A 13712-nucleotide genomic window follows, 5' to 3' on the forward strand; every position below is an offset into this window, starting at 1 on the left:
GGCTGCTGGGGCTGCGGCTGCAGCTGCTGCGGGAGAAGGAACAAGCGGACAGTCAGACTGCGCTCTCCCAGGTGCGCGCGAAGCAGCTAGAACTACGGAGCGCATGGTTGGGGGATGAGCCCACGCCTGGCTTCTTGGATGGGGACAAGGGCTCAGGCCCAAAGGCAGGCCAGCGAAAGGACCCACAGCATTCGGAAAAATATCAAAATGATAGTCACTAGGAAGGAAGGACTTGGGTTTGGGGGGCTACTGGGCCTCCTTCTCAGAGGTCACCGGAGCCTCCCTAACCTTGATTTTCAGTCTGTGCCAGAAGTTTGCACATTACGGGAAGACAAGCAAAGCCAATTATGATATAAATCATTAAGATTTAAAAGGAAGATCGAGAAGGATTTCAAAGGCATTTTAGAAAGGTGAGGTACAGAGCCATGTAAGAAATGTGTTTTGCCCTATGTCATCCGGTAGGTAAAACATGGAGCAGGATTCAAAAGTTGTATTTAAATTGCAACCAAAATGGCTAGCCCTTCCCTCTTCTTCAGCATTATCTCTTAGGAGTCCAAAGGATTTTTGAGAGGCTGACGTTTGTGAAATTCCTGCCAGACAGTCCTGATTTCATGCACAATGTCTTACCAAATGGCACTAGGCTGACACTGCAAGTTTTTTTTCCTTACGGAAAAATAAAGGTCCAATCCGCCCCTAGCGAATTGTTGTGTCTGTGGTGAACTTGGATGTGATTAGGATTGAAGTTTAGTGTACACAGACACTTTTTCATGATTAGTACCTGTATGTGTGCTGTGATTTCCCTACACAATTATACAGAACAAATGTGCGATACATGCACGTAACTGTACTCGCTACCCCTAACTCCTATCAGCAAAGCAAATCAACCCGAGTGAGCGGCAAAATATCAGAACATTCATACGGTGCCTACGCAGTTCCTTTTACCCCCTAAAAAGCAATTTTTTAAAAAACGCTTTACATTTTCAAACAAGTCCTACTCTCATTACTTAATGTATATCTTCCTCTTTTTTTGTTTTCGCTAAACAGTTTCTCAGGCTTTCGGGATTATTTTAGTGCTTGATATCCTCAGGGATTCTCTTTTTCAATTTATCTTGAATACATACTCAGGGGTATTTTTTCCTAGTGGATGGATAACCCTGTTATTGTTTTTAGCTACATATGTATTTTTCCCCAGCAATACTCAGAAATAATGCAGGTGATTCACCAAAGATAGTAGGATTTTAGGACTCTGGAAGGCAATGGCATTTTTCCTTAAAGGAGAAGTTCCCTTTAAATTTAACAAAAACAAGTTATACAGCTCAAGTTCAATTGCAACATACTTCCTAAGCAACCGAGGCCCTAAGAGCGCCTACAAAACACCTGACCCCAGAGTTTTCCAATCTCAATTCATAGGGGGGGTTCCCTCAGTCGGGTGAATGGAGACGAGTCCCATGACATGACAGCTAAGTACAAGGCTGAGTCTGTTGGCACAGTGGTCTCAGCCCACCGCCATGGTCAGATTGTCCTTTAAAAGTCTGAATATCCCGACCAAGGGAGCAGGTCTCTAAGCCACCCCCTGTCTGTGTCCCTCTCTTTCTGGCAAAGGGAACTTGTGCCCGCTCACCTGAGGAGCAGCACTGAGCCACGGTGCAGGGGTCAGCAGGCCTGGCAAGAAAACGCCTCTAGACTCTCCTTTCCCAAGGGTGGTGGGAGAGGGGCTCTAAAGGAAAGACAAACAGACATGACTCGCCCCTAACCTGTGCTCTGTGAGGGTGTAGGGAGACAGCTGCAAGGTGAAGGAAGGGCCAAGGCGTCGTCGGGAGCAAGATTCCATTTAGGTTTCCCTCCCCACCTCCTTTTGGACAGAAGCCAATGTATAAAATTGTGATTCTACAAAATCCCCCTACAGAAAACAGCAATCATTCCTTTCCTTGGGTGCAGTTCAGGTATTAGTTTTTTGTATGTTTTTCTTTTTTAAGGTGGTGTGTTTTAAATTCTGATTTAAAAAAAAAATTATGAAGCTCATACACACAAAACAACCCAATTCTAACAAAGACTCACTTGCCAAACAAGAAGTGTAAAAGGGGGTTCCTGCCACTTTGGGGGTGGGGAGTGAAGGAAGAGGAACACAAAACACATGTTGGAAAAAGTGTTAATTTTCCTCTCATCCCCCTGAGCAAGACAGTAGTGTATCACTATCGCTTGCTAAAAAGCCCGTGTGTAGACTGCTGGGAAGGAGAGAAACGCTAATTTCCCTGCTCAGTTTAAAGCTCTGTTTACTTAGTGCTATCTTGAATTGGCCAAGGTAAACGAACCTGAATCTGCTCTGCTGGAACGTGGATGATGTGGGGCGGCCTGTCGCCATGGTGATGTACCGCGTTGCTCTCCTGTTCATATATGGCATCGCGTTCTTGCTGGGGAAGACTGAGGAACCTTCGGATCATGGAGAGGTTCTCCCACAGGGTCCTGTTTTCTGGAGAAGGATCTTCTTTCCAGCGTAACAGCTCACACAGCCACCCCTTCGAGACAAGGGAATAATAGGTCAGCTCATGCGGGCGGGGGAAAGACTGACAATTTCCATTAGGAGCTTAAAATGGAAAGACCCTGTGAAGTTAATTTTTTTCATAAGCTCAAAATACTCCAATCTGCTTTAAACAATTTTGTTAAACCTCTGAGAAGAGCTGTGGTTGTCAAAAAGACAGGCTCTGTTTCCAATAAACGTTCAGACTGGCATCTTAAAAGAGGGTAATATTTTTCAGACTCCAAGGGCAAGACCCATTTACCCGGGGCTTTGTGATATGTGAGAAACAGGAGAAAAGCCAAGCTGGGTGCGCTTGAGCCTTGCCCAACCTTCTTGTCTGATGAGTGTGGCCACCTGCGGTCCTGCGGGTATTTAAGGAGAGTTAGGACAGACTTTTAGAATAATTATTTAAAAAGGATTTCGTAAGTTTGGAATTTTTGTATTAGAAAGGAAATTAGGTATGAATATTTGTGTGTGTGTGTGTGTGTGTGTGTGTGTGTGTGTGTGAGAGAGAAAGAGAAAATGTGTGCAACTGTGTAAGAATGCTGTCCACTATATAAAGCAAAATGATTATAGACTGGGCATTCGAAGAATTCTCAAGGAAGAACTTTCCAGAGAGATAGCTCGGAGTCCTGCTTTTCTGCCTGCTGCAGGATACACATGTGATTTGTCAAGCAACCATTTTAACGGGTTTCCTGAGCAAAGAGTGAACTATCAGATTATCAAGAACTGAGTGGTCTAACACAGTCCATTGTCCAACATTTTCTAATCACCCTCTCAAACCTCCTTTGTCTTGGCTGCCATGATAGACATAAGGAATGGGGTGGAGAGGAAGGGGGATATCCCACCCAGACCCCCTTCCCCAGCCAAGGCGACCACCCCCAGTTGCTGTGCTGCCTGCTTAGAGCTCAGAGCCACACTCTTTTCTGGAGCAAGGTCTTGGAGTCATCTCACCTGGAGATGCCTGGACAGTTACTCCACTTCCTCCCTGGCCCCCTCCCCCAGGGTGGCCATGCCTGGCTGCCCCAGTGGTTCAAAGTCTCTGTACCTTCAATTTACTGCTGTTTTCCATAGAGGGATTTATTCTCTAGAGATGACCTTATCTCCCCTTTACCTGTGACCCCTTTTTCCTATCCTCCTTGCTCCTTCCAAGTCCCTCACCAAATCACGTGCACTTGAACTCCCCATCTCAGGTTCTGCTTTAGGGAACGTGGCCTAAGACACAGGGGCTTCTTGAAAATTTCAACTAAATTAGTTGGATGTGAATGGATCAAGTACATTTTCTTTATTATCTGATTTTTAGAACTAGCCAAGGAGAAGGTATTTTTGTCTTTTTTTTTTTGCTGGTTGTTTTTTTTTTGTTTTTTTTTTTTTTTTGTTTTTTTTTTTTTTTTGTTTTTTTTTTTTTTTTGTTTTTTTTTTTTTTTTGTTTTTTTTTTTTTTTTGTTTTTTTTTTTTTTTTGTTTTTTTTTTTTTTTTGTTTTTTTTTTTTTTTTGTTTTTTTTTTTTTTTTGTTTTTTTTTTTTTTTTGTTTTTTTTTTTTTTTTGTTTTTTTTTTTTTTTTGTTTTTTTTTTTTTTTTGTTTTTTTTTGTTTGTTTGTTTGTTTTTAATGTTACCTTTGGAGTGAGAATGGTATGGCTTTTCCTCCCTTTCTTCTCAGCCTGAACCACTGGAGAGAAAATTCTCTTTCCAATTGCAATATAAAGTGGGAAAAAGCAAGGTACACTCTCCCCAAAATGGCCTATTTGAGAGATTTTAGAGAGAACTGAGACATTAGCTTCCCAAGGCCCATCTACTAACCAGCCAAGGGTGACTGCTGCTAACCCCCAGGAGACCTACCAATTTTTCTGAGAGAGCTTTGATTCTCTACTCAACAGGTCTTTTAATTAAACAAATATGTACATGGGGACAGTCATGCAATCATGCACTCATTCAATGCTACCGAACACATAATAATTCCAGGCTAAAAGAGTAGGCAGTAAACTGAAGATGTGCCTAAAAGAATATTAGCTAAATAAAAATAAGAATGCTGATTACAGTGTCATTGAACACACTTCTCTTCTAACCTTGGCAATCCTATGTTTATTTCCAGAATAATATGATATGTCATATTTTAGCTCTATGTTTGTACATTATTGACTAGAAAACTATATTCCAGTATTTGAAATATTTGAGACCCTGAAGATTATTTAGTGCTTCCTAGCAAATATTTGCTGTCTAGAGTAAGCCATGAAAATATATTTTCCTCCATCTAAGCTATTTCTTTACACTTTACCTCTAAGTTATCATGCTGTGACGGTTTTAGATGTATCTTCCCATAAGTCTGAATATTAACTACTAGAGGCCTGGTGCATGAAATTCATGCACTGGTAGGATCCCTAGCTGGCTGGGGCCTCCCTCCCTTCCCCTGGCCGGCCCACCCCCTGGTCAAACTATGGTCGAGGGGACAATCTGCATACTATGCTTTTATTATATAGGATGCTACTTTCCTCCTCCTTGTCTTCATTCTTTGGCTATGTCAATTGACACCCGCCCCCATGCCTAAACACAGCAAATACTACAATTTTATTTATCTTTCAAGAGATGTTAGAAGGTTCATAAAGATGCTGTTTTTGGTTTTTTTACTTACTAGTAGCTAGTCTTACATTATTGCAGTAAGTGCTCAACATTGAGATTCTAAGAATTAAAAAAAAAAACACTAATGCTTGCAACTAAAAATTGCTAAAAGTTAAATTAAGAACGATTCATGTAAGAAAAGCTTCTTGGAGAGAGCTGAAAACTCCAATAATTTTCAAATCCTTTAGAAACTTTTTCATGCCCAGATCAGTTAGCACTTGCATATATATGTGAGAAAAAAAACACATGTGGATCACAGATGTTCTCTGGAAAAGAAAATCATTAGTTCTTTTAAAATGGCTAATAATGATAGCTAATTCCTAAACAATCACATTCACGCTGGTTTCACAAATATTTCAGAAAAAGAGCCCCGACTCATTCAACAAATATTTGCTCATATTGTCACTTGTGTGTCTCTATACTTACGAGACAGACCCTTATTTTTATTAATTGCCTATGACTAACATAACATTTCCAGTAGTTTGCTATTAACCTCTGCCCTTAAATAATACTTCTAATTCCTTATCTAAAAATAATTTGATGAATTATAAGTTTGAAACATGTCTCTGCTAGCCTTTCAAGAAACACGGTCATTTAAAGAAAATGAAATCAGATGCTTCTTAGACAAATATTTAACGGTGCAGCTGGGAACTGTTAGTTCTACAAGGATATTCCAAAAAAACAAAGAGGGGGGGGGCGGGGGTTCTTTCCTTGATGTGCGTATCTCTTAAAAAGTAATGGAAAACAGATATTCTGACATGCCAGTTCTCTGTCGGCAGAGAAAATAATTTGGCTCATCCCCAATTCACACCGGCAAAGTAAGATTAATGTTTTCTAATACTATTTAAATGCCTTGGAATATTCTGACTACCTCAAAATCTATGGATTGAGATTCTATTAATGATGACAGTAATCTAATCCGTGTTTGGCAGAAAGTGACTAAAAAAGCCAAATGCTTTCTAACCTTTTTCTAGATCACTTTTCCGTAAGTGTTATTGTTAGAGCATATAAATTTGGGAAGAAAATGAACATGTCAGAATATCTGTAATATTTAGCAAATAAAAAATATTGATTCCCCTAAGTACTGTATAGGTTTTTAAATGATAAATTTATAGATTTACTTGGTAGAGGGGAGACAAGGAATGAAATGCAGTACTAGGTTGCAAAATGTGAACATAATTACATTGTTAAGAGAGGTCTCTGAGACTTGAGATATGAAAAGACCATAGGCCGGGGTAGGAAACTACTCTCAAAATTAAATTCAATGACAAGTGTTCCAAACAGTGGAAAAGAGAGAAGACTAAAAGCCTTCAAATAATGATACCGATCCATTCTCAGGAAACCAAAATGGCACAAGGAACAACCTACACTTTAAATGTAGTAAATTTGCCAAGCAACATTACACTGCATATAAAAAGGGCAAAATATAAACAGTAGCCACATGTAAATAAATTAGTAAAACTTTCAGGATGTTACTACTTTTCAAACTGACAAAGTTTAATTTGACACCTTCTGTTCTAAACCCTTTGTTTCTATTCAAAATCACGCCTTGAGCTGTTGCTATCAATCACAGAGCTCCCCCCTATTACTTAAAAAAACTGGCATGGACCCTGAATAAGCTGAAAATGCCATGCAGATGAATTCTGAGATAATATGTTCAAACCTGTTATATACAACACAAATCCTGTAAAGTTATGTATTGTAAACCTACATTTATTGAGAACTAAAAGTCTTAAATCCATCTGCCACAAAGGAAATACTGTTATGTACTTTATAGTAACCAAGAACCATCTGCAAATGTCTAGCCACCGTAAGCAAGAAAATGGTGCAAAGGATGCTAATGCTAAGACTGCACGAAATAACATTCTTTGACTGGATTTGGTTAGGGGTCTATTAAAGAAATATAAAATCAAGGGGGTAAAAAGGAAGAAAAGGAAGAGAGAAAATGCAGAGTGACTGCCAAACCAGTACTGCAAAAAAGCAAAACAAACTCAATGACAACACAATGGCAATTTATTATGGTCCATGAAGCACACGACTGTATGCTCATTTTAAAGGAAAAATTAGCAGTTCTAAACTCAATATTCTAATGATGTGCTTTACTGACAGAATCTTGTTGTACCACATTTAAATAAAAATCCTGGCACCTTCCTCTCTCAGCTGCTAATTTCCAACCAAACTCAACCCCTGATTTCCATTCTAGTCAGAACAGTTACTTCAAGTCAATTCACTTCTAACATTTTAACGGATAAGGGGTGCACGATGATTTTCATGTAGTCAGGAAAGGAACCTCATTTCACGAATGAATTTATTGTACCTACAGGGTCCCACACATAAAACGAGAAACCTTTCAAGGCCTGGCCTGTGATAAAGGTGGGAGCATGCAACACAGTTAGTTTTCCAGGGGAAAATAGACTTTCCATATTCTCTGAGGAAAAAAGTCATTTAATACAATATACAGATATGTATATATGATCATTCTATACATATACATTTTGAACCCAAGAGCTTTAAAAAGAGAAAGAAAATGACAAATAATTCTTGCTACAACTAAGAAGGAAAATACATTTTAAAAAACAGAATGGTAATTTTGAGTTCTAAAAAGCAAAACATTTTATAGTCTGTATTTACGCCCCCCTCCCAATCTTTTATGTGTTATTTGCAGAAGTATTTCTTTCCAATCTCTTGGGTTCATCGCATAATAATATATGATATTAAAAGAAATCAATCTAAATAGGGAGGTATTTGATACAAACATTTTAGTGGGAAGCATGAATTACATTTTAGCAAGTAGTAGGAACAAGGATTAAGTACATAATCCATTAAACAGTATTTCTAGCACACAAAAAAAGCAGCATTGTAGACTAAACTGCACCAAGCATTTTGAATGAGTACATTGTGAACAACTAACTATCAAAGCTAGCAAATTATCATTCAGCAAATAATGTTCCACTTTTAAAAGAACCTGTAAGTGTTACTTATGCTAATGAAGACAGTTTTTAATCTGCCCACAAACATGCTAATAGAGGGCAATTTTTATTTTATTTATTTTTTACAAAGCTGTCGGCACTCAAGGGTAATTTCATATCAATGTTCTATAAGCTGGGGGCGGGGGCGGTCTGGGTTCTAATAGTCAGAGTTACTAATTCTTTCACCTTTAGAATAAAGGTTTAAAGATACCACAAAAGGGACCAATGATGTTTAAGCCACCCCTTTAACATTCCAGAAGAACTCCATTTTCACACTTTTTATGCTTTATACACACTCTGCCTCAATGTAGTGTTAAAATATACTACTTCTTCAGGGGCCCCAACGTAGACACACAAGGCCTAATGGAGGTACAACCAACCCCACTTCCAGGCCCAAGGCCCGGAGGCTTCACACACGAACTTTAACCTGTTTTGGAGAACAATCATAACACTTTGAACAGTGAGAAACAAAACAGTGGCAAAGCAATACTGAAAGCATTTTAAATTATTTACTAGGTTAAAAGGGTGAAATGATACTTTAAATACATCAAATTTCATCATCTAGGCCATTTTTTGGTGGCAAAGTGGTATTGATCTTTCCAAATGCTTAAAATTAACTATTTTCCAGAAGGTCATTATTTGATTAAAGGCATTAAAGTTGAGGGCAAGAAGCGATGCACTTTTTCTTCTTCCCCATTCAAATCATCATGTAATTTAATAAAAGCCATCCCATCATGTCCCGTAATAAAAACACTTCTCTTAAGATATTGTTCTTTACCTAACATATTAACCTTTAAATGCTATGAAGTTCTTTAGAGAAAACCTTTGCAAAAGCAGATCATTCTATAACATAATGAGAGGCCAACCCATTAACATTAATAAAGATACATGTTCTCCTCTATGGAATTAGCAGGAAATACATTCATCTTTCTCTCCAGTTTAATAACTCTACACTGTGTATTGCAAAGAGAATTTCAGCAGGTCTGCAAGCAACTTTTTCTGCTTTGTTAACACTGGTCTTATTACAGAAAACCCGGGAAATAAATTTGAACAGAGAAGTACTAGTAAATGCATTTCCCATTCTGAAAGTAGCACATTAACATCCCCATTATTCAAAGATGGGTTTTAAAAAGAAACGTATTTAAAGAATATATATATATATATATATATGTGTTATATATATGTATACACACACACACATATATATGTGTGTGTGTGTATATATATATATATATATATACATATATAATTATTTTCAAAGTATGGTTTCTAATACTTGTATTTGCTAAAAAGAAAGAAAATCATGTACTCTCTTAAATTATTACTATTTTTAAACTTCTAAACTATTTCTGTTTTAAACTCTCTCCAGACTCCACAGTTTATGTAAGGGACTCTATATCTTAGCCAAAAATCTGTGGGTTTCCATATTGTGGTAATAAGAGGACATAAAACGGCTCTCCACACATTTCTCATTTGAGTAAAGTTTTGCCATTTTGTTTTTCATAGATTAAAAAACATATCTACAAGAGTTTTCTGGAGGTTTGTTATAAAAAAGAAACGTTTATACAATCTGGGTGAAAGCTCCCTTTAAAATTTAGCGAATTTAGAAGGAATATTCAGAATCATTAGCAAATCGTATGTTTTTCAATTTTGCTTAAAATTTAAGCCAAAACAAGAAAATCATTCATCTGCCATGTTTTGTTTTGTTTTTTTTTCTTTTCTACCTTCTCACAGCCACTGACTTTGGGGCACACATAAATATGGAGGCTTTGTTTTCTTCTGCTATAAACTGTGCCATAGCAAGATGATCAGATGACAATCTGGTCAGAGTAGATAAAAATGGTTCTTGCTTAAAACGTTTTTCAGGCGAGGAGAATCTCATGTTTAAAGAATATTTTCAGGAGGGAGAATCTGAGAAGTGAATGAAGATAAACGTATGACATTCTCAACAACGTATTAAACTAGCTAGCAAGAAAAGAATCTCTTAATCTGACTGAAATAGAGAACTTCCCCCCAAAAGCCTTAAATTTTTAAAACATTCAACTTGGAAAATAACTTAAAAGTTTATTTTTTTCATATACTTCAAGCCTAATTTTGAGATGGTTTATTCAAAGCTTAGCCAAAACTGGTTCTGGCTTACATGTTTAACTTGAATATAGTTTCTGCAAATGAATTGCTTGTGTTTTTTTTCCTTTCAATCTGAGATGTATTTTTGACATTCCATAAATTTCAGTGATATGATTCTGTCTTATTTAACATTTATACACTGGGCCTTAAAATCTTACTTAAGATTTTATTCTCTCTTCGTTCTTCAAAGCTGGTGTCATTAGAAAATTCAATATTCCCAAGGTTCATGCTATATTTTCATCAGTTTTAGCCTCCACTTCTATCATAATCGTCCGCTTCTTTCCACCCTGCTCACCACTGTCTCGTCCGTGCTGGGGCACCTCTCCCTTGAATGATGTTCTTGGCACCACACATTTTTAAATTGCTTCCCATGGATAATTCTTTTGATTTCTGAACAAGAAACGTTTAAGTAATCATTCCTTTTCCTCTCTTAATGTAGGGGGGAAAATACACTAATGATGACTGGAGCTTTGATTAAGAATGAGAGAACAAGTGCTATTATATAGAGTTGTGATTCCTAGAGAAAGCACATAAATATGATGTCTGATTTAGTCTCTGGAACTTCCTGATAGGGACAGGCACAGGTTTAACTCAGCATTTTTAGATTCCGTTAGCCATCTTTGAGGTGCCCTTGGAAAAGGATGCTAGGATGAAAATCACTGCTCTCATCTTCTCTCAAACTGCTGCTCACAAGGAACCCCATTATAGAGAACATGTGCATAGTCCCTAGAGCTGCACCCAAGTTCCTCCCAATCACACTCATGTTCTGATTTACTGGCCTATTTCTTGGCTGGTGCCCAACACCTCCCCACATTCTATTCTCTTCAACAGCAAAGCCCTTTCTCCTTTTTTTCTGCCCATCCAAACACTACCTTCTCCTTCAAGTCCTGCTCAGTCACCTCCGTATAGCATTTATGTATGTGGACTTGAGTACATTTCCTTTCTGAGCTTTAGATCCTCCTCTACAAAGTGCGGATAACAACAGTATTAATCTCACTGTTAATCTCAAGATTGTGGCTGGTACAAATGAAACAATACATTCACCCCAGGGCCTAGTCCTTGATATACACAACAAGGGTTGATGAGCTTAACTGAAGCACTTGCCTTAAATGGCTCACAGTATATTTGGGAAGACCTGGTTTTAGTTTTTGCCCATTGAGTATGATGTTTGCTCTGCAGGTCTGTCATTTATGGCCTTTATTATGTTGAGATAGGCTCCCTCTATTCCCACTTTGCTGAGAGTTTTTATCAAAAATCGGTGTTGGATTTTGTTGAATGCTTTTTCTTCGTCTGTTGATCTGATTATGTCAGTTTAGTCTCTCAATTTGTTTATGTGATGTATCACATTTATTGATTTGCAAATATTGTACCAGCCTTGCATCCCTGGAATAAGTCCCACTTGATCATGGTGTATGATCTTTTTAATGTATTGCTGGGTGTGATTTGCTAATATTTTGTTGAGGATTTTAGCATCTATGTTCATCAGGGATATTGGCCTGTAATTCTTTCTTTGTAGTGTCTTTATCTGGTTTTGGATTTAGGATAATGCTGGCCTCATAAAAAGAGCTTGGGAGTGTTCCTTTTTTCTGATTTTTTGGAATAGTTTGAGGAATATAGGTGTTAGTTGTTCTTGGAATATTTAGTAAAACTCCTCTGTGAAGCCACCTAGACCAGAGTTTTTGTTTGCTGGAAGTTTTTTGATTACTGCTTCTATTTCATCAGTTGTTATCAGCCTATTGACGTTTTCTGATTCTTCCTGATTCAGTTTTGGGAGATTCTATTTTTTCAGGAAGATCTAACATTAAAAAATACCTATTTAGTGCAAGGCAGTATGTGATAAGCGTCAATGATGGGAGACATTAAGTGGGACCCACGTGGAGGGGAAGAAGAGATGTGCTGGGGTGGTCAAGGAAGTTCTTACTGGTAGAGTGGTATTGGCTTGGCCTTGAAGAAAGGGCACTATTTGGAGTGGGTAGGGTAATGAAACTAGGAGTGAGATGAATTCGCATTTGCTAGGAAAAATACATAGACCAGTTGGTTTTGAACTGACTATGCTTACAACTCTTTTGCAATTGCTCTTTACCATATTTTCCTGAGAATACAGCTTAATTACTGTGACCTTACCTACTCTATATGCTATATGTCTCAACTCTATTTGTGAAGAAAGCCTGGGTATTAATTTGAATTTCTATTCTACTACTGACAAGCCCCCTGAACTTTGGTCAAATTACTCAGGTTCTCTAGACCTCAATTTTCTTCTCTATATAATGGGGACAATTTTACCACCAGTCACACAAGGTTGTGAGAATTAAGGTAATTCATGCAAAGGGCTTGGCACAACATTGATGAATGTCAGCTATTATTATTTCTACTATTTTTGCCCTTATCACAAAGATAATCCAAAGGAATTGGAATACCTATGGAATTAAAATTAGTTCAATTACCACATCCCAACCTGAACCCAGTATTTTCCTCCCACAAACTAGTTTCTCCTCCTATGTAGTTCAACTCAATTAACAGTATCACCACCCACCCAGTCACCTGTGCTGAAAGGCTGTTATTTGAAGTATAAATTGGTATAATCTTTCTGAAGGGCACTGTGAAAATGTTGAATGTAGAAATGTCTGGCAAGCACCTTTAAAACACAAATGCCTTTTTTTGATCCAATAATTCAACTTCTGAAAATTTATCCTAAAGAAATGATCATTAAAGATGTATACAAATTATTAAACTATAATGATGCTCACATTAGCATTATTTGTGATAGCAAAAGTTAAATGTAACTTAAATTCACCTCAATTGGGAATTCAAAGGTATGTATATCTTATGAATTAACGAATATGACATATATTATATGCATATACCACATATATATGTATGCATGTCTAACTTACCCTATCGAACTTCTTGGTAAGTAAATATACTGGTTTAATTAAGCTTACTTGACCCCCTTAGCCATCTCTGAGATGTGTATATACATATACATTATATATAGAGAGGGGGAACATAAATTAGGCTCTCTCTCAGTATTGGGATTTGGGGTATTTTTATATTCTTCCTTATGCTTGACATTTTTTACTTTTTTCTATGGTGACCATGTACTGTTTTTTAATTTTAAAAAATAGGACACCACCTTGGCCAGAGTAGGTCACTGGGTTAGAGTGTTGTCCTACACACAGAAAGGCTACAGGTTCGATTCCCGGTCAGGGCACATACCTAGGTTGAGGGTTTGGTCTGCAGTTGTGGCATGAATGAGAGGTGACCTATGGATGCTTCTCTCTAAAAAAATCACTAAACATATCCTCAGGTGAGGATTAAAAAATAAATAAATAGCAAAGTTTCAATTAAAAATCTGATTTTTCTTTCCTATCTCCTCCATAAAGGAACAATGATAAATTCCTGTCAATTCCACTCCTTCAGAACCTCTCCTGCATGTGTTCCTTCTTTTCCATTCCTACTGCTCTGGTCCAGGCCCTGGGAA

General features: G+C 37.6%; 1 protein-coding gene across 1 annotated transcript in view; it reads right to left on the bottom strand.

Moving 5' to 3' along the window:
- Positions 1 to 13712, bottom strand: part of SATB1 (SATB homeobox 1) — an 84088-nt gene that overhangs the window by 4485 nt on the left and 65891 nt on the right. Inside the window, exons 10-12 of the mRNA XM_014537599.1 lie at positions 2313 to 2516; positions 1622 to 1717; positions 4 to 26 (exon numbers count right to left, since the gene is read on the bottom strand). Coding sequence (XP_014393085.1) covers positions 4 to 26; positions 1622 to 1717; positions 2313 to 2516 — 323 coding nt within the window. The remainder of the gene's footprint in view (positions 1 to 3; positions 27 to 1621; positions 1718 to 2312; positions 2517 to 13712) is intronic.

This window comes from Myotis brandtii, unplaced genomic scaffold (assembly GCF_000412655.1).
Source record: "Myotis brandtii unplaced genomic scaffold, ASM41265v1 scaffold18, whole genome shotgun sequence".
Classification (NCBI taxonomy): Eukaryota; Metazoa; Chordata; class Mammalia; order Chiroptera; family Vespertilionidae; genus Myotis; species Myotis brandtii.